We start from the raw sequence: 18,687 nt of genomic DNA, 5'->3' as shown, positions 1-18,687 counted from the left end.
AATCCCACTTCTGCTCCTTGTGATCTTGCAAGTCACTTAACCCTCCATAGCCTCAGGTACAAACTTAGATTGTGAGCCCTCCTGGGACAGAGAAATATCCAGTGTACCTGAATGTAAGTCACCTTGAGCTACTACTAAAAAAAGGTATGAGCAAAATCTTAAATAAAAATAAACCCTCCCAAGAAGACCTACCTTGATCCTTGGACTGCCCTAGTGGTTTAGTGGCTTCTTGGAGGCAGGAAAGAATTCCACTCTTTCCTGTCCTCTGCCACTCCTCCATCTCCGTTTTTCTCCTCTGTGCCATGGGCGCTGCTGCTGTTTTTTCAAAATGACTGCCATTTTGAAAACCTGGCCCTGTCACCCACAGCACAGAGGAGCAAAGCGGAGATGGAGGAGTGGCAGGGTAGGAAATAGTGTGGGATTCCTTCCAGCCCCCGCAGCCACAGAGACCACTACACCACCAGGGCGGCCTTCAAAGATCAAGGTAGCTCTGGGGATGGTTGTAGTGAGGGGGATGGCGGCATTACTACTGCGGGGGGTGGGAGGTGGGTGCGTTGGCACAGTATAAGTCATCACAAGTACAAAATATAAGAAAACCAGTAGACTGCATTAGGAGCTTATAGCCCATTTAGTTATGTTTAAGCAAATGAGAGATCTGTATGAAAAAAATATTTATTTTTATTATTCTGACTTCTGAAAACCACTTGTCTGTGAAACATGCTGAAAACAGAATAATCCATTTGTACAAAAGAGATGAGGTGAAGATGTGATTCCATATGCTCCAGTGAAAGGAGAGTTTAATTTTACTTCCAATCTTTATAACACCAGGCTTCCCAAGGCAGATTACAACAGTTAAGGTGAACTTGTAAGGAAACAGGCTATCCTCACAAAAAACTCATTTCCATAAAATAATAAGAAAAAATGTATATCTCTTCAAAAGGTGGAGAAGGACCACAGAAAAACTGTGGCCAAAACTCCATTTAATTGTGAGCCAACAACAGGCTTAGCTGAAAGTAGTCAAAGTACACAAACAAGTTTGCCAAGCTTCAGGACTTGGGCACAGCTCTGGAACTCTTTGCTGGAGGAGGTGGTAACAGCGGTTAGCGTATCTGAGTTTAAAAAAGGTTTGGACAAATTCCTGGAGGAAAAGTCCATAGTCTGTTATTGAGACAGACATGGGGAAGCAACTGCTGGACCTGGGATTTATAATATGGAGTGTTGCCATGATTTGGGTTTCTGCCAGGTACTTGTGACCTGGCTTGGCCACTGTTTGGAAAACAGGATACTGGGCTAGATGGACCATTGGTCTGACCCAGTATGGCTACTCTTATGTTCTTATTATGGTAAAAGGAGCTTAAACCTACTCTTTTTGATTTAATGAGCATTAAGTAACTTAAGGTTAGTGTTTCCAAATTCTTTAGTACATGTGACTTGGCCAAGATCACAAGGAGTAAAAACAGGATTCTGACATTCCTTCCCAGGTTCACAGCCCTGCTACGTCTAGGTTATTCCTTGGGTTTCTTTTCTGTGTTTCTCCTCTAATCCATTTACTTTAGGCTTCTCTTCTGTGTTTTTTATACCATTTACAGCATAGGTGCCTGTGATGGGGGGTACAGTGGGTGCTCAGCTCTCCCAATATAGAGCAAACTCCTTCATTGTGTTGAGGGAAGTGTAATTTCTGCTGTTGAGTTATCCCCTGCTGTGTTTAGCATCCACAGCAACATAGAAAAGTTGGCACCTTTGATTTGCAGTGTTTAGTGTGTTGCCTGGAGTATCTTGTTGTTCATCTGTTTGAACTGCTGTCAGCTCTGTACCATGATATTCAATTTCAGTTAAGCATTTTAATTAAAATGCAATATTAAGATGAATAAAACTGACTTCTTTTTTACTTTCAGGATGAAGCAAGCATCTAAAGTGCTGTGGATCTGAGCCCAAGAGCAAGAAGTGAATACTTCAAAATGAGCTTAAAATAACTTTTGAAGTTAAGAAAAGTTAAAGCATTCTTATTTTGTAGATATATTGTAAATGGAATAAAATGATCAGAAGGAAAGTAGAATGTTTAGAAGAAAAAGCAAAGAATGCTTCCTATTCAACATTCCTACTTGGAGATACAAAGAAAAATAAACTTGCATGCAGAATTAGTGTGGAGCAGAACCAGAATTATACAGATGTCGAGAGAGGTTTGGTTGATTGTAACTCTAACAAAAAGGATGCTGAAAGCTTTCCTTTAACTTTTCCCTGTACTGGTGTGTTGGAGTTGGAAGAGACTATAAATTGTAAGGAGACATTGATCGGAACAGACTTGAGGTGCATGGATGTTAAAAGAACCCCAGTTTATACCTGTAGCACAAAACCAAGCTCAGAAGAACCAAGAAGCCTTGAAAAAAGCAATATTACTCTAAAAAGTATGCAACTTGATAAGCTTGAGGAATCTGTGCCTTACACTGGAAAATCTAGCAATGTAGATATTGAAGGCTCTGTATTTCATAATTCTCTCAGGCCAGATACAGCAGAAATAACAGAAGAACATGAGAGACTTAATAGAGGCTTGGAGCAGACACTTGTCACAACTGGAGATTTACCTTTAAATTTCCTTGCATCTATTTCTGATGATGTGGTTATAAGGAAAAATTCATTTTCAAGTAGTTCAGAAAAACCTCTTAGTACTTCCTTGCTGGATAGTTCAGAGGCCAATAGTGGGTCTCACAGTGTTCATCCTACCTTGTCTAAACTATCTGACATACCAGATAGTTTGAGAAGCATAGGTGAGCAGTCTATACAAGAGATACAGTTTATTGATCTACCAACACTTAATAGAGAATGTAAAGAAAAAGTGCCCATGTATAAAGTATTTGAACAGGCAGGCTTGCCACAGCATTTTGATGACCAAAGTTGTAAAGACAAATTAGACAATAGCCCTCATATACTTAAATGCTCATCTGAACATCTGAAACTGGCATGTCAAAAGACAGCAGGTCCTAGTGGAAATGGCCATTGTTATTTAAAACCAAGTTTGAATGAGAGTACAAAACATGTTCCATGTCAATCAGAAGAGAGTGTTAATTTAATCAAAGTAAGTAGCCCATCTGACACAAACCAGAATATGGTATCTAATCAAGTACATGTTGGCACACCTGAAGAAAAGGTTATCTCATCAGAAAACAATTGTGAAGAAACATTTTTTATTAGTCCCATTGCAAATGGCACTTATGCCACCAGTACATCAACACCATTACCAGATTCAAAGAATATAACCTTTTCTCTTCCAGCTGTGGAAGATACGGAAGTCTCCCCTCCTAAAATTCCAAAGAATATTGAACCGGTTGAGGTCAACCCAAAGGCACTCATTCAGTCAGTTAAATCCAGCCCAGGAAGTACTGAGAGAAAAGTGGCAAATACAAAGCCTGTTGTATCTACAGTTCACAAATCTAGGAGAGCAGAAATCATCAGCTTTCCCAAACCAAATTTCAAAAATGTAAAGCCAAAAATAACAACAAGACCCCTGCTGCAATCAAAAGAGCAGATATCTACAAAGCTTTCTCCAAGGACTTCACCATGCTTAACCAGTCCATCTTCATCTCTTGCATCTCCAAGAACAAGTTCTGTCAGGGTTCTGGGAAAAAGATCTGTTGTAGATCAAAATTCAAAATCAAGTACACTTAAGCCCCCTACGCAACTAAAACATTCATTTCCTAGCAAAGCTACAATTGAAGCTAAAAATGCATCCTACAAGGTTCCAGGAACAACTGCCTTGAAACAAACTCTTAATGATGGAAGTTCTTCCAGTTCAACAGGTTCATCTGCTACTACATCAGCACATGCTCAGGGCATTAAAATGCCAGAATTTAAAGTAGATAGAGCAAAGACAGTAGTGAGGTCAAACATCTTAAAATCTGAATCAGTGGGATCTAGGAGTGTGCACAGTGAGCCTGTGGTATCTCCTTTGGAAAAACAAAAGCTAATAGAGGTACAAGAGACAGATGAAGAGGTTTTTGTTTCACCATCGGTAAGTTGGAAAGTCCCTAATTTTAGGCACCAGTGTTGCAATTTAAAATGTGAGTTTGTTTTGCAGGGATTTAGCTTTAGGTGTATCTCTTGGTTCTGTGAGGTGGAATAGCTTCAATATACAGGTTTGTAATACATTTTAGTAACAAAGGTGTATGATGATTTTTAAATTTTACAGGTATTAAGACAGATAAAACAGCACATTTGTTACAATATTCAAATGCATTATTGAAGTAACATTAAAAGGTACAACTAGATGTACTGATGTCAGACAAACATATGTAATCACAATATTCCATGTTTTCATCCTCCAAAAAAGCTTGCTATTGAAACGGTCTCCATAATTTGATTGTGTTAGGGTACATATATGTTTGTTATGACAATTATGTATAGTATATCCAAGGGCAGATGTAAAACAAAGGCTATGTACGTTGAAGTAATAGTTATTACTCTACCAACATGGTAATTGTAGCTTGAGGGGGGGAGGGGTACATAGTGGGAATCTAATCATGTTTGCAGTTTCCCTTACCACCAAGCCACAATGTTGCATAAGACATTGCACATGCATTGGAGGCCCTCTACCATCATTTTAGCACATAGGTGAGGCCCTGGTCTGCAATTAAGCATGCAATAGGGGATATCCATATACAATAGCCTAATCATGAGTTTAAACTCTGATAAATGGACATTGTTTGCTTCCATAGGTTTTGAGAGAGCTCTAATCTAGTTAGAAATAGTAATTCCTATTTCATTTATAGAATAAAAATTTTCCTGTATTTAACAAGAATAGGTTACTGAGGTTCCCAGGTATCTACTTGGAGTGGCTCAAAGCAGTCTTCCCCCCCCACCCCCAAGTACCTGTCCATGTCTACACCTATTTTTCTGAGTTTCTAGGTAGGCAGCCAATGAGATATTGAAATTCTTCGACAGCTTCAAAGGAAAGCAAAACTGGACTAATCTTAGAACCTTAACCCTACCAATTTGTAGTTCATGGAGAAAATTGGTGCTAAGGATGTACTATGTTTTAGTGGAGATGATGCTGAAAGTTTTGTCATGAACACATGCATAGTTCTGCTGATAGCCATATATAGTGTACCTGAATGTAACTCACCTTGAGCTACTACTTACAAAGATGTGTGCAAAATACAAATCCTTTGCAGCTTGTTACAGTGGATCTCCCAGAAAATTGTCCTCACTAAGATTCAAGTCTGTCTCCTGAATGGAGCCTGCTTTTCAGGCCCAGCAAGTGGGGTTTTCTGTTCCATCCAGTCTGTTGGATTATTTGTAGTAAATAATTAGCAGATTTTTATACACACAGCTTCAGCTTTAGAAATGTTAATTTCTTTTCTTCTTCTCTCTCATACACCCCAGAATAATTCACTGCTGAGTCACTTTAAAGTTGAAGTAACAAAACATCTGTTTACTCACAGTTTGTAGTTAGATTATATTCAGACAGGTTTATATAAACATAATACTATACATTTGGATTATCAGCTCTTTCCATGTGCTTAGATGGTAATGGATGCTCACACCACCATAGATCCTCTCAGCTTAGGAGAGATCATGAGCTCCATGTGCTGTGCCTGACCCCCACAGGAAGTTGCATGGGTGTGACCTCTCTAGGAAATTCACATCAGAGGTCACAGAGTAATCACAGAGAAAAACATTTTGACAGGCAATGCATGTAAAATACAATACATTCCAACAAACCCCTTCTCATGCATAACTGTCATGCAATTATTAATTCACACAAAGTCCAAGCTTTATACGCAGATTCTCAAAACGTTCTCTGGGTAACGGTTTGGTCATGATGTCAGCTGTCATCTCACTGGTGTGACAATAGTGTAGACTGATGACCCCTTCTTTCGCCAACTCTCGCACGTTGTGGTATTTCGTTGCGATGTGCTTGGTGCGTGACTGAACCTTGTCATTCTGTGACAGTCTGATGCAGCTCTGATTATCTTCCATTATCTGGATTGGTCTCTTTTCAGCTATTCCAAAATCCAGCAAAAGTTTTTCAATCCACATCAGTTCTCTGCATGCTTCTGATACGGCCACATATTCAGCTTCTGTAGAAGACAGACTCACAATACTTTGTTTATGACTGGCCCATGAAATTTGTACATTTCCATACATAAACACATATCCACTTGTGGATTTATAATCAGAATGATCCCCTGCCCAATCTGAATCACAGTAACATATTAGTTTTGGATTACTATTGGCTGAAATCTTTAATTTACAATCAATGGTACCTTTTAAATACCTTACCATCCTTTTAACTGCAGTCCAATCTGATTTGGTAGGTGAGCTGACCCTTCTGCTCAAAATTCCTACTGCATTTGCTATATCAGCCCTGTATGTGGTAGTCAGATATAAAAGCTTACCTGTGGCTGATCTATATTGGATGTTATCTGGTAAAGGTTCTCTTACTGTTTCATCCTTCAGAAAATCAGTGATCATGGGAGTGCTTACAACTTGGGCATCTTGCATACCTAAACTTTCAATAAGCTCATTTATTTTCTGCTTCTGGCTTAGAAGATAAGAACCATCATTTTGTTTCTCAATTTCTATACCAAGATAGTATGACACATTACCAAGTTCTTTTATCTCAACATTCAGGTTTAAATATTTTACAATGTCCTTGTACTCTTGCTCACTTTTGCTTGCAATGAGCAGATCATCAACAAAAGCTAAAATGTATGCATATTGTCCATTTCTGCACCTAGTGTACAAGCATTTATCTGCTTCACCTTGCTTAAATCCTAAATTTGTCAATATTTCATGCAATTTGTCATTCCAACATTTTGCACTTTGCTTTAATCCATAAAGACCTTTGTTTAATTTACACACTAGCTGTCTTTGTTTTGTATTTATGAAACCTGTTGGCTGTTCCATGTACAAGTCTTCAGTTATATCTCCATGAAGAAATGCTGTTTTCACATCAATGTGGTTGACTTGCATGCCTTTTGAGACTGCAATGCTCAGAAGTGTTCTAATTGTCGTGTGTTTCACTACAGGTGCAAACACTTCATCAAAATCTTCTCCATATTTTTGAAGATATCCCTTTGCGACTAATCTGGCTTTATACCTTTCCACTTTTCCTTGTGCATTCCTTTTTAACTTGAATACCCATTTGCATCCTATAGCTTTCTTGCCAGGAGGTAATTTTGTAAGAATCCAAGTATTATTTTTATGTTTCAACTGTTTTTTATTATGAAAGAAATCAACATCTCCACATCTTATAGACATTATAGAACTAATACAAGTATTTTTTTTGTTCCTCCATTATCTTGTAACAGCATAATAAAACAATAATTATCTTACACAAGGATAGTGTGTTTCTTTTTCTTTCTCTGTGTGTTTCATTAATTTGTATTATCCATGAATTCAACAGAACATTGCATTATTGTCAACATCTAACATAACCAAATATTGTGCCACCTTCATTATCCGATATTAGTACAACAAATCCATTATTAGTTCCCACCATAGTATAATGTTGCATTCTTCCATCCTTATACCTACTATTTCCCTTTCCCCCTTCCCACCCTCCCTGCCCTCTTATTCTTCATGGTTCCCCCCTGTAACCTATAAAATTCCCCATACTTTCCAGTATCGCATAAAGTCCACTCATAAGGTATTAATAATCAGACTTCGCCCTTTCTGCGTCATTTTTTCCAAGTAGCATCCCCAGATTTTAAGAAATCTCGTTTTTCTTTTATCATTTCCTTTAGCCTCTTTTGCTTCCCAAACCAACAATTGATGTACCTGATTACGCCAATGCCAGAAATTTGGCGGGTTGTGTGTAGTCCAGTACTGCATAATACATTTCCTTGCTATCAAACATAATTTGCGCTTTAGCAATACCTTATCTGCATTTAAACTCGATTGTACCTCCTTCATATCCAATATGAGATGTAATGGATTCATATCTACTCTACTACATAACATACTTGTAAGATAGTTAGTTATTTGTCTCCAATATCGTTGTATTAATACACATTTCCACATCGCATGATAAATGGAGTTCTCGGCATTATGACATTTTACACAAAGAGCTGTTTCTATACCCCCTGCTTTATACAATTGAACCTGTGTAAAGTATGCCCTGTGTATCATTCTAAATGCACATTCCCTATAATCATTTCCCCCTATCAGGCATGGAATACTTTTGATTTGTGCCATTATATCCCAGGATTGCAAGTTCCTTCCCATATCTTTTTCCCATTTCTGTTTCAACAAAGTCATCTCCTTCGCAGGAGTTAGGCTCCATAGTCTCTGATATAGTTGCGATATAGAAGGGGCATTTTCTGTAATTTCCTCAAAAAAGGTAATAATTTTATTACCTAACCTAATTATAAGTGCTTCTTTATTTAAATTTTGTATGTAATGTTTAAGCTGATAGTGCGCATAAGTATCTTGCCATCCAGGTTCCTCTTGATGAAGCAGCTGCGGCAGTGGCTTAATATCCCCATTCTCTCCTAGTACGTCTGCCAGGGTTTCCACACTTATCTTTCCCCAGTCATCAAAGATTTTGTTCTCCATTCCTGGTTGGAAGGCCGGATTCCCTCTAATACTTATTAACTCCGTTATTCTCGAGTCTCCGCCTAATAGTTTGCCTATAAATTTCCATACCTCTCTCATGGGTTTAAGTAAAATATTGTGCCTAATTCTAGGAGGAGTTTCCCCGCTCCGCAAATGCATTAGGGTAGTAAAGTGATATGGGTTAAATAATGCATCTTCCATCTCTATAGGTGTATAGTCGGAAGCATGAAATAATCTATCTCTCACCAGTCGCAATAAACATGCCATATTATAATATTTAAGATTGGGAATTCCCAAACCCCCCTGTCTCCATCCTCCCAACATGTATTTTTGTTGTATTTTAGCTTTTTTCTTAGCCCAACAGAATCTGAGCAGCATTCGGTATAAGCGCTTTATATCTTTCTGCAACAGGGCTATTGGTAAGATCTGCAACATATATAACCATCTCGGTAAGATCACCATTTTAAGAAGGTTGATCCTCCCTATGAGCGAGAGTGTTAGCGTGCCCCATGATGCCAACTGCTGTGCTGTCTGTTCCAGTAATTTTTCAACATTTAAATGATATAGCTCTTTTGGTCTGGCCGGCAACTGTATACCCAAATATACAAAAGATTTATGTGCCTGCTTCAAAGGGAAATCTCCCCCCCATAACTCGTGTATGTCCACATTAATTTGAAGCGCTTCTGACTTGTCTATATTCAGTTTGAAACCCGAATAATCTCCATATTCTCTGAAAATTTGTAAAAGATTCTCTAGAGTATCTTTTGGCTTCGTAATAATCATTAACAAGTCATCCGCAAATGCAGCTATCTTAAATTCCTGATTTTTAATATGTACCCCTGTTATCGCTGCACAATCATGTATGTCTCTAATTAATGGGTCTAATTGAAGTGCAAATAACAGAGGCGACAAAGGACAACCTTGTCTAGTTCCCCTAGTGATCTGAATTTCCCCCGATATATTTCCATTTACCAGCACTTGTGCCCTTGGGTTATGATATAGTGCTCTAATTGCCTGCACAAAGGTGCCATTAAATCCATATTTCTGTAGCACCGAGTATAGAAAGGGCCATTCCACTCTGTCGAATGCTTTTTCTGCGTCGAAGCTGATCATCACAGCTTGTTCTTTGGAGTGACCTAGTCCTTCCAATGACGCCAAAATATTCCGCAAGTTTTTTGTACTTGTTCGCCCTTGGACAAAACCCACCTGTGCTGGATGAATTAGATGAGGCAATATCCCTCCTAATCTTTTGGCCAATATTTTTGCAAATAATTTTGCCTCTTGATTAATTAGGGAAATGGGTCTATATGATGTAACCAACTGTTCATCTCGTTTTGGTTTAGGAAATACTACTATCCTAGCTAAATTCATATTATCAGACAAGGCCCCCTTCTCTATCCAGTCATTGAACATTTCAGTCAAGGTAGGGAGAATCGAGTCCCCCATCATCTTATAAAATTCTGCTTTAAAACCGTCTGGACCTGATGCCTTGCCTGATTTACTTTGTTTGATTGCCCATCCTACCTCGTCTTCACTAATCCTAGCATTTAGCCGCTTTCTGTCTCTACTTTGCAGCCTCGGAATGTGAACACCCTCTAAGTAAGACTCCCCCTGTAGCTCGTCTTGATCTGCCCTCTTATAAAGTTCTTGATAAAAATTTTGAAAAGCTTGCCGAATTTCTTTATTAGAGTGTATGAGTTTCCCATTTTTTTGTTTAATAGTTGTTATATTTCGGGAATTAACCTTAGATGCTATAAGTCGAGCTAAATATTTGCCCCCTTTATTCCCGTGCTTGTAAAGTTGAAAGCGATAGTAGGCCTGAGATTTCACTTCTCTCTCATGTAGTTTGGCATTTAAAGTTGCTTGTATGGTCAGAATCTCTTGTCTGATATCATTACTAGGGTTCATACCGTATTGGCGGTGTAATTTACCTAAAAGTTGTTCTAGTCTCATTATTTCTCTGTCTCTCATTCGTTTATAGTGCGTGACATAGCTAATTATTTCCCCCCGCAACACCGCTTTCGCTGCTTCCCAGTAAGTGCTGATCTCATCCACTGAGCCTTCATTAAAATGCTTAAATTCTGCCCATTTAGCATGTAAAAGCTCCCCAAATCTTGCATCTTTAATTAAGTATGTTGGAAACGTCCAGCTTTTTAGCAAGTCTTCATCCTCTCCTCCCTTCCATGTCATTCCGACCACTGAATGATCCGATATGACACAGGGATCTATGTGTACCTCAGTAATGTCTGTTATTATAGTTCGTGATACCAGCAAGTAATCAATTCTTGATGCTGACCCATGTGCTCTAGATTGGTGTGTGTATTCTTTCTCCATAGGATGCAAGGTACGCCAGACATCTATTAAATCTAATATTTCACATAAATCCGGTAGACCCCTAGTATCTATTTTTCTTATCTCCTTAGGTGGATGCGATCTATCCATATTCGGGTCCCAAGTCATATTGAAATCTCCTCCCATCACTAGGGGCAAGTTTTCCAATTGAGTGATTTGGGAAAGCAATTTCTTATAGAATTTTAAATCTAACACATTAGGAGCATAGACATTTCCCAATATTATAGTTTTTTTATTAATGGTTACTATGCTTAGCACAAATCTACCCTCTGGGTCTGAAATAGTTTTATGTATCTTGATTGCTAGCCCTTTCCGAAAAAGTATGGCTACTCCCCCTTTTCGACCCATTGCCGCAGCTGCCACACAATCTGCCACCCACCATTTGGCTAATTTGGCATGCTCCTCTGCTGACAAATGTGTTTCTTGGAGCATTGCAATATCTGCTCTTATATGTTTAAGATGGCGCAATATTTTTGATCTCTTGATGGGGGAATGTATTCCCCCCACATTCCAGGATGCTACCTTAAGTAGTTATCATTCATATAGCGATTTTCCATCATCTGATTACCTTTTACTATCAAGAGTAGCCAGCCCAGCCTCCAACCACTCCTGTTCATACCCCATGTTCTCATTTTCATATTTATTTGCGTCTGTAGGTTACATTGAGTTACTCTCTTCCCCTTCCCCCCCTTACATTGTCTTGTAGTTATCTGTTCCCTAACCTCCCCCCTCTCCCCATTCCCCCCCATTAGCCCTCTCCTTCCCGTAGGAAGCAGGTCACTTTCAACGCTCCTCCTCCCATTATTTGTATCCGTCCCTTTTCTGCTCGTTCTTCCATTAATGATACATGTATGTGTGAGTAAGTATTACCTCTTTAACATTCAGTCCCCCAACACATTTGACATTTAGATTTGCCATTCTCTACAATTATTAAGCAAAAGCAGTATTATTGGTCATAAATAATCTTATGATTATCAGATTCTTTCAAACTAAGCTTGTTATACTTTTAAATCTAATGTAACTGATTTCAGGCTCTACGACTTATATGACCTGCAATGTCAACTTGTTATCAACAACAGTAGTATCTTAACCTTATTATACTATATCTATTATAACATATTTTTATGATTGTGTGAGTATGTATTACCTCTTTATCATTCAGTCCCCCATCTCATTTGACTTTTAAATTTGCCAGTCTCTACAATTGTTAATCAAGAGTAGTATTAGTCTTATGAGATCTTAGTGTTGTCAGATTCTTTCAAACCTAGATTGCAATACTTTCAAATCTAATTTAACTGATTTCAGGCCTTGCAGCTTACATTATCTGCAGTATCAAATATCTAACAACAAAAGTAATATCTTAATATCCTTATACTATATCTATTATAACATACTTTCCTAATATCCAAGATTCTTGGCCACTTTTCATGCTTAAATCGTCTTTTCCTGTTATCCTGTTTGTGTTTCAATTGGCCCTCTAATGGTTTCATTGTGCATTATGTCCACCTTAAATCCAATTTGTGTCGCTGTTCAGTGTGTCCATTGATAGTCTCTTTTATGTATCATCTGCCCCAACATCCTCTGTTTATAATTCTCATTTCAATTATAGGTCTCTTCTTTATACTTTTTTCTCAAGCATTTAGCGAAGTCAGTTAGAAAATGTCTTTTTTTCAGCAGTGCAATCCTTAGCTCTCAAGTTTCCGGCCTCTCTTCCATCTGTTGCACAAATAGTTTTGCTTCTTCCATAGTGGTAAACAACTTTGTGCCCGAAGAATGAATGATTCTCAACTTTGCAGGGTATAATAGCGCAAACTTAATCTTTTTATTCACCAACGCTGAGCATATCGATGAAAACTTTTTTCTTTGCGCCGCCACCGCCGATGAATAATCTTGAAAGCAAAGAACTTTGCGGTTCCCGCTGTATAGTTCTTTGCCGTTGCGCAGGGCTTGCAGTATGGCGTTTTTGTGACTGAAATTGAGAATTTTGCAGATGACTACACGTGGTCTTCCCTCCGCCACGTTCTTCGGCCCTAGTCGATGTGCACGCTCGATTCTTAGCGGCCCCAACATCTCAGGTAACTCCAGTTCTGCTGTGAACCACGTTTCAAGAAATTTGCTGAGTTCACGATCTCCTTGCCCTTCAGTTAGTCCCACAATTCGGAGGTTGTTCCTCCTCGACCTATTTTCTAGGTCTTCGAGTTTGTCGTCGTATGAGGTAATTGTTTTCTTCAGTTGATTTATCTCTGCTTCTAGTACAGTGACTCGGTCTTCCGTTTCACTGGCCCGCTGTTGATATTGCGCCATATCCGTTTGTATTTGGGCTATACTGTTATTAAGGGATTCCAACTTGTTGTCCAGGGAACTCAGTTTTTTATCTAATATTACCTCTAGCGCTTGTGTGACTTCTCCCACAATTTCCGCGGCCCAGGCGGACCCCACCTCCGACGTTCCCGGGCTCATCGGCGCCGCCATTTTGTCTCCAACTAGGCGAGTTTTTTCTTTTTCTTTTCTTGTGTTTTTTGTCGCCATTGCCGTAACCTTCTGCACTCAATCCGTTCACTGTGAGTTCGGCTATTGTTCGCTCTCAATTAGCAGGATGTTAATCTTTGTTTGCAGCGATTTTTTGCCTAGATGTTTGAGGAGAAGGCAGGAGCGATCCAACTAGCGCCCACTCCCGCTCATAGCGTCACGTGACCTCCCCAAGTATTATTTTTATCCAATGCATCAATTTCTTCTTGTGCTGCTTTATGCCATTCAGCAGCTTCTTCTGCTGGCATTTTCTCAATCTCATCCCATGTTAAGGGCTCTTGAGCTTCTGCTGACTTTGTTAGGTAAGACAGTCTTGGGGGTGGAACACCTTTGTTTTCCCTGGATGAGCGTCTGACAACAGGTTGGTCTGACCTTTCCGCATCCTCTAAATCTGAGAGTCCTTCTCCAATTGATTCCCCTTCTCCAACTGTACTGTCTCCTGCGATGATCCTTTCTGTGTCTGCTTCCTCTGCCTGTTCCTCGTTAGATACAGATGAGTTGCTTTCAGACATCTGCCTTGGTATGGCATTTATATACACTGGCATGTCTATTATGGTTCTAGTTTCATATTCTGGATGATAAGGCTCATCTGGGATAATCCAGCCTTTATCAACCCTTTTGTTTTCATCAAAATATGTAACATGTCTTATGCCAACAATGCCAGTTTTCAGATTCAAAATTCTATATCCTTTGTGTCCTGGAGCATAGCCAACTAAAATGCCCCTTTCTGTTGTGGAATCCAGCTTATGCCTTCTTTGCTTTGGTACATGAGCATATGCTGTACTTCCAAATGTTCTTATGTGTGACAGGTTTGGCTTCCTACCATGCCATGTCTCATGTGGTGTGCGCTCAGCGCCTTTAGTTGGCATTCTGTTTTGTAGGTACACTGCTGTGAGAATGGCTTCCCCCCATAGTCTTTTAGGGAGATTGCTATCTGACAGCATACATCTGGTCATTTCCACAAGTGACCTAAATTTTCTCTCTGCAACAGAATTTTGCTCTGGTGTATAAGCTACTGTTGTGATATGCTGAATGCCTTCTTGTTCTAGAAATGTGCGCATGCTTTGTGAAGTGAACTCACCACCATTGTCGGTCTGAAGAACCTTTGGTTTTCTTTCAAATTTATTGCTCACCATGGCTACGTATTTCTTCAGCATGTCTGTGACTTGACTTTTTTCTTTCAGCAAATAGGCCACACAATATCTAGAGAAATCATCCAAGAATATTAGCACAAATCTGTTATTTCCCAATGATGGGATATTAAACGGTCCACATAAGTCACTGTGTATTAAGTCCAGTACTTTATTACTCCTATTTCCTGTGTATGCAGGAAATGAGGGTCTCATACCTTTTTGAGTAACACAGTCTATGCATTTCTCCATTTTACCAGTACCTGCACTGATTTGAATGCCTGTGGCTAGTTGCCTACTGTAAAGATCCTGGATCACCTTAAAATCACGATGTCCCAGGCGGCGGTGCCAGATTTCCAGACTACATTTACCATCATTCTTCCTTACTTGCGCCAGATGTGAGGCTTCACCTGAAATGCTCAGTTTATAAATATCATTATGCATAAAAGCTTCAGCATACACTTCATCATTTTTAGAGATTGTGCACTTACTGTTTTCAAAATGAATCGCAAATCCCTTCTTATCTAATGTAGATACACTAAGCATATTGCAAACTGCTTGGGGAATATACAAGACATCACTTACAGGAATTTCTTTAACTTCATTAGACACTTTGCATTTTAAGAATCCAATGCCTTTTGCTTGGATCTGAGTAGTCCCTGCGTTTGCAGTTTTAAGAATACCTTCTTCTGGGCACATTTCCTGAAAGAAATCCTTACAATTGGTTAAATGGCATGTGCTCCCCGAATCCAAAATCCAAGTACTTTCCTTTGAATTATTATTTACCATAGTCAAAGATTTTTCTGCCATTAGAAAGCTCTTATGTTTATTATTGTCTTTTGTACATTTCCTGGTTGGAGAATTCTTTTGTTCCATTGGCTTAGGTGAGCTAGAGGGAGTGTTTTGTGTTTCCTTACACCATTTAGATACATGTCCCTCCTTTCCACATGAGTAGCAAATCAGCTTGCCCTTGGGTGGAGTTTTCCCATAGCTCCGCCTTCCTCTGTTCTTTGCCAAGAAATTTGTTTCATTTCTCTCTGACTGACTTTGAGAACACATCTCCTCAGAATCATTAATTATGCATTCCTGCCTCAGTTTTGATGCTGCCTGTTCAAAAGATTGCCCTTCAATGGCTTCATTTACAGACCTAAAAACATCAAACTTCTTTGATAGTGAGGTAAAAAGAAATGCTCTTTTCAATGCATCACACATGGGAATTCCAGAAAGTTCTAACTTTTGAAATGAAGACATAAGATGCATAATGTGATCATTACACTTACTTTTATCCCTTAATTTGGTTTCATTCAACTCTGCCAACCAAATTGGTTGCTGTTTTGCATATGTAGTTGCATACATAGTTCTCAGTTTATATAAGATGTCCTTTGGTGTATCTTTTCCCTCCACTAATATGGCTTGTTTCTCTGAGAGAGCTTCCAAAAACATGCACTTCACATAATAGTTTGCATTGTCCCATTCAGCCATATTTTCAGCTGTTCAGTTTTGGTCTAAGCATATATTTAATTTCTTTGCTTGAAGGAGACATATGAATCTTAGTTCCCACTGCTGATAATTAAATTCAGTTAATTTAGGCACCTTGAGAGAGTGGAAAAATGGTGAATTTCCTCCCTCAGCCATTTTCTTAGCCTTCTGTCTGGTGTGTGGGGGGGAGAGAGAGACAGACTGAATCTTTCTTTTAAAACTTAAGAGAAAATATTTCTCTTCTTCCTTTTTCAATTCCTGGCCCTGGGCCCATAACCCTTTTGTTGGATTATTTGTAGTAAATAATTAGCAGATTTTTATACACACAGCTTCAGCTTTAGAAATGTTAATTTCTTTTCTTCATCTCTCTCATACACCCCAGAATAATTCACTGCTGAGTCACTTTAAAGTTGAAGTAACAAAACATCTGTTTACTCACAGTTTGTAGTTAGATTATATTCAGACAGGCTTATATAAACATAATACTATACATTTGGATTATCGGCTCTTTCCATGTGCTTAGATGGTAATGGATGCTCACACCACCATAGATCCTCTCAGCTTAGGAGAGATCATGAGCTCCATGTGCTGTGCCTGACCCCCACAGGAAGTTGCATGGGTGTGACCTCTCTAGGAAATTCACATCAGAGGTCACAGAGTAATCACAGAGAAAAACATTTTGACAGGCAATGCATGTAAAATACAATACATTCCAACAGAGCCTGCTTTTCAGGCCCAGCAAGTGGGGTTTTCTGTTCCATCCAGTCTGGTACCATATTGACCTGGATGCCCAGTAATAAGCATAAAGATTAGGGAAAATGGTGTTCTCCCATACAGTTATAAGATGAATTCTGTCTATTACAGATGAAAGTGCTCTGGACACAATTTGTCATTTATATTTACAGAATAAAAGGGGAAACACTGAAATAGTCATGCAAAAATATTCATTTTCGTCCTTCATATCTTTCCTCATCCTTTGTATTATGGATGCTTAGTTAAGGTTTTAAATTTTAAATATGCACAACTATGTATTGTAAATGAGCAACTTCACATTGTTCAGACAAGTAGGTATACATTCTGAGGGTCCAAATTAGGAGTTTTAGCTTCTTACCATCAAGTGACCTCAGCTAATTTGTCCTTTTGCCTAGTTTTCTGAGCAAACGTTCAGTCATCAGGCCAATAAAAAGGGGAAAGTGAGCAACCCTATCTGGTGCCACATTTATTGGAACATGCGTCAGGAGACAATCCATTAAGACATGGCCTTTGTGGATATTATATAAAGGTGGAATTCAGGCCCTGCAATTCTACTGGACATATTTCTGTAGCATAAAACAAGGGCCACCTTATTCTATCAGTTTTTATCCTTATCTAAAGACTGGAAAATATTGGACAGTGATGTGTACTAGATAAGAGCCCAATTTTGAATAGTCCAGTCTTGACATGGCCCTGAACACAAACTTGACTTGCATGGAGTGAATGAAGGGGGGAAAGCATGGAGTGAATGAAGGGGGGAAAGCAGTTACCATGCGGAGCTGAAAGATTTCTGCAAAGATCTTCATCTGTTATGCCAGGAAATAAATGTAGTGAAGCTACAGTTTGATTTCTCCTTTTTTTTTTTTGTTAATTAGGGACATGGTAGTTTCTGAGAAGGCTGGAACAAATGAAGCTAATTAAACAAGTCAAAAAAATATGTTAAGAGTAAATGTTGTAGATGTCTGCAATGGACAGCAATCTGGCCTGGGTACTTTCCATTAGGGAGATCCTATTTGATACTTCAATTTCAGAATATGTTGTGAAATGCATTTCTCTTGTTGAATAACATCATTCTAACAAACAATTGAAATAGTAAGATTTTCACTTGTACTGGTTGGTTGTTCTCTGTACATCTGAAGTGTTGTCTAAATGTTTGTTGAAATGTCCTGTTTCTTAATGTTAGTAGTAACCATGCCCCTCATTTTGGTTAAGAGCCCTTCTGCCTTATTACTATGTGCATTTAAAGCACTATAATCCTCAGCTTGCATGGTTTGAAGATTTTTCAGCTTTCCCTTACCAGTGTTAAGTACTATGGGGGTAATACTCTACAGGTGGCCAAAAATTAGTTGCTGGGATGCTGCACACAGTGCAAGTTCGATATCAGCAATTACGTGTCTAATCGCCATTTATAGAATACTAGTGTAAGTCTGTAGTTTAGGTACGGCTGTTTACACCTGTCAGTGTCTAGTAGCATAGTAAATGATGGACCGTACAGGTTTTATCTGCCATCCAGTCTGCCCAACAAGATACTCATTACATATATTTTTTTTGTTACATTTGTACCCCGCGCTTTCCCACTCATGGCAGGCTCAATGCGGCTTACATGGGGCAATGGAGGGTTAAAAGTGACTTGCCCAGAGTCGCAAGGAGCTGCCTGTGCCTGAAGTGGGAATCGAATTCAGTTCCTCAGTTCTCCAGGACCAAAGTCCACCACCCTAACCTCTAGGCCACTCCTCCACATATGGTATGGTGTGATGTGATGCATCATATGTATACCTAGTCTTGATTTAAGGCATAGACTGTAGAAATCTGCCTGGCACTGGCCTTGTTCTAAAATGTCTTTAGTTGTCAAAGCCCCTGAACAGTTCCACTCCAGCCCATCCAAATCTAT

The 18,687-nt window shown here is 39.1% G+C and overlaps 1 protein-coding gene across 6 annotated transcripts in view; it reads left to right on the top strand.

Annotated features, from left to right (window-relative positions):
• MTUS1 (microtubule associated scaffold protein 1) overlaps window positions 1–18,687 on the top strand; it is a 361,304-nt gene that overhangs the window by 102,723 nt on the left and 239,894 nt on the right. For all 6 annotated transcript variants that reach the window (XM_030191459.1, XM_030191460.1, XM_030191456.1 and 3 more), the window contains exon 2: window positions 1,896–4,006. In XM_030191459.1, the coding sequence (XP_030047319.1) occupies window positions 2,036–4,006 (1,971 nt within the window). In that variant the 5' untranslated portion in view covers window positions 1,896–2,035. The remainder of the gene's footprint in view (window positions 1–1,895; window positions 4,007–18,687) is intronic.

The sequence above is a fragment of the Microcaecilia unicolor genome, chromosome 2 (genome assembly GCF_901765095.1).
Source record: "Microcaecilia unicolor chromosome 2, aMicUni1.1, whole genome shotgun sequence".
NCBI lineage: Eukaryota > Metazoa > Chordata > Amphibia > Gymnophiona > Siphonopidae > Microcaecilia > Microcaecilia unicolor.
The sequence above is the reverse complement of the archived record's forward strand: the minus strand, read 5'-3'. Positions and strand labels throughout refer to the sequence as shown.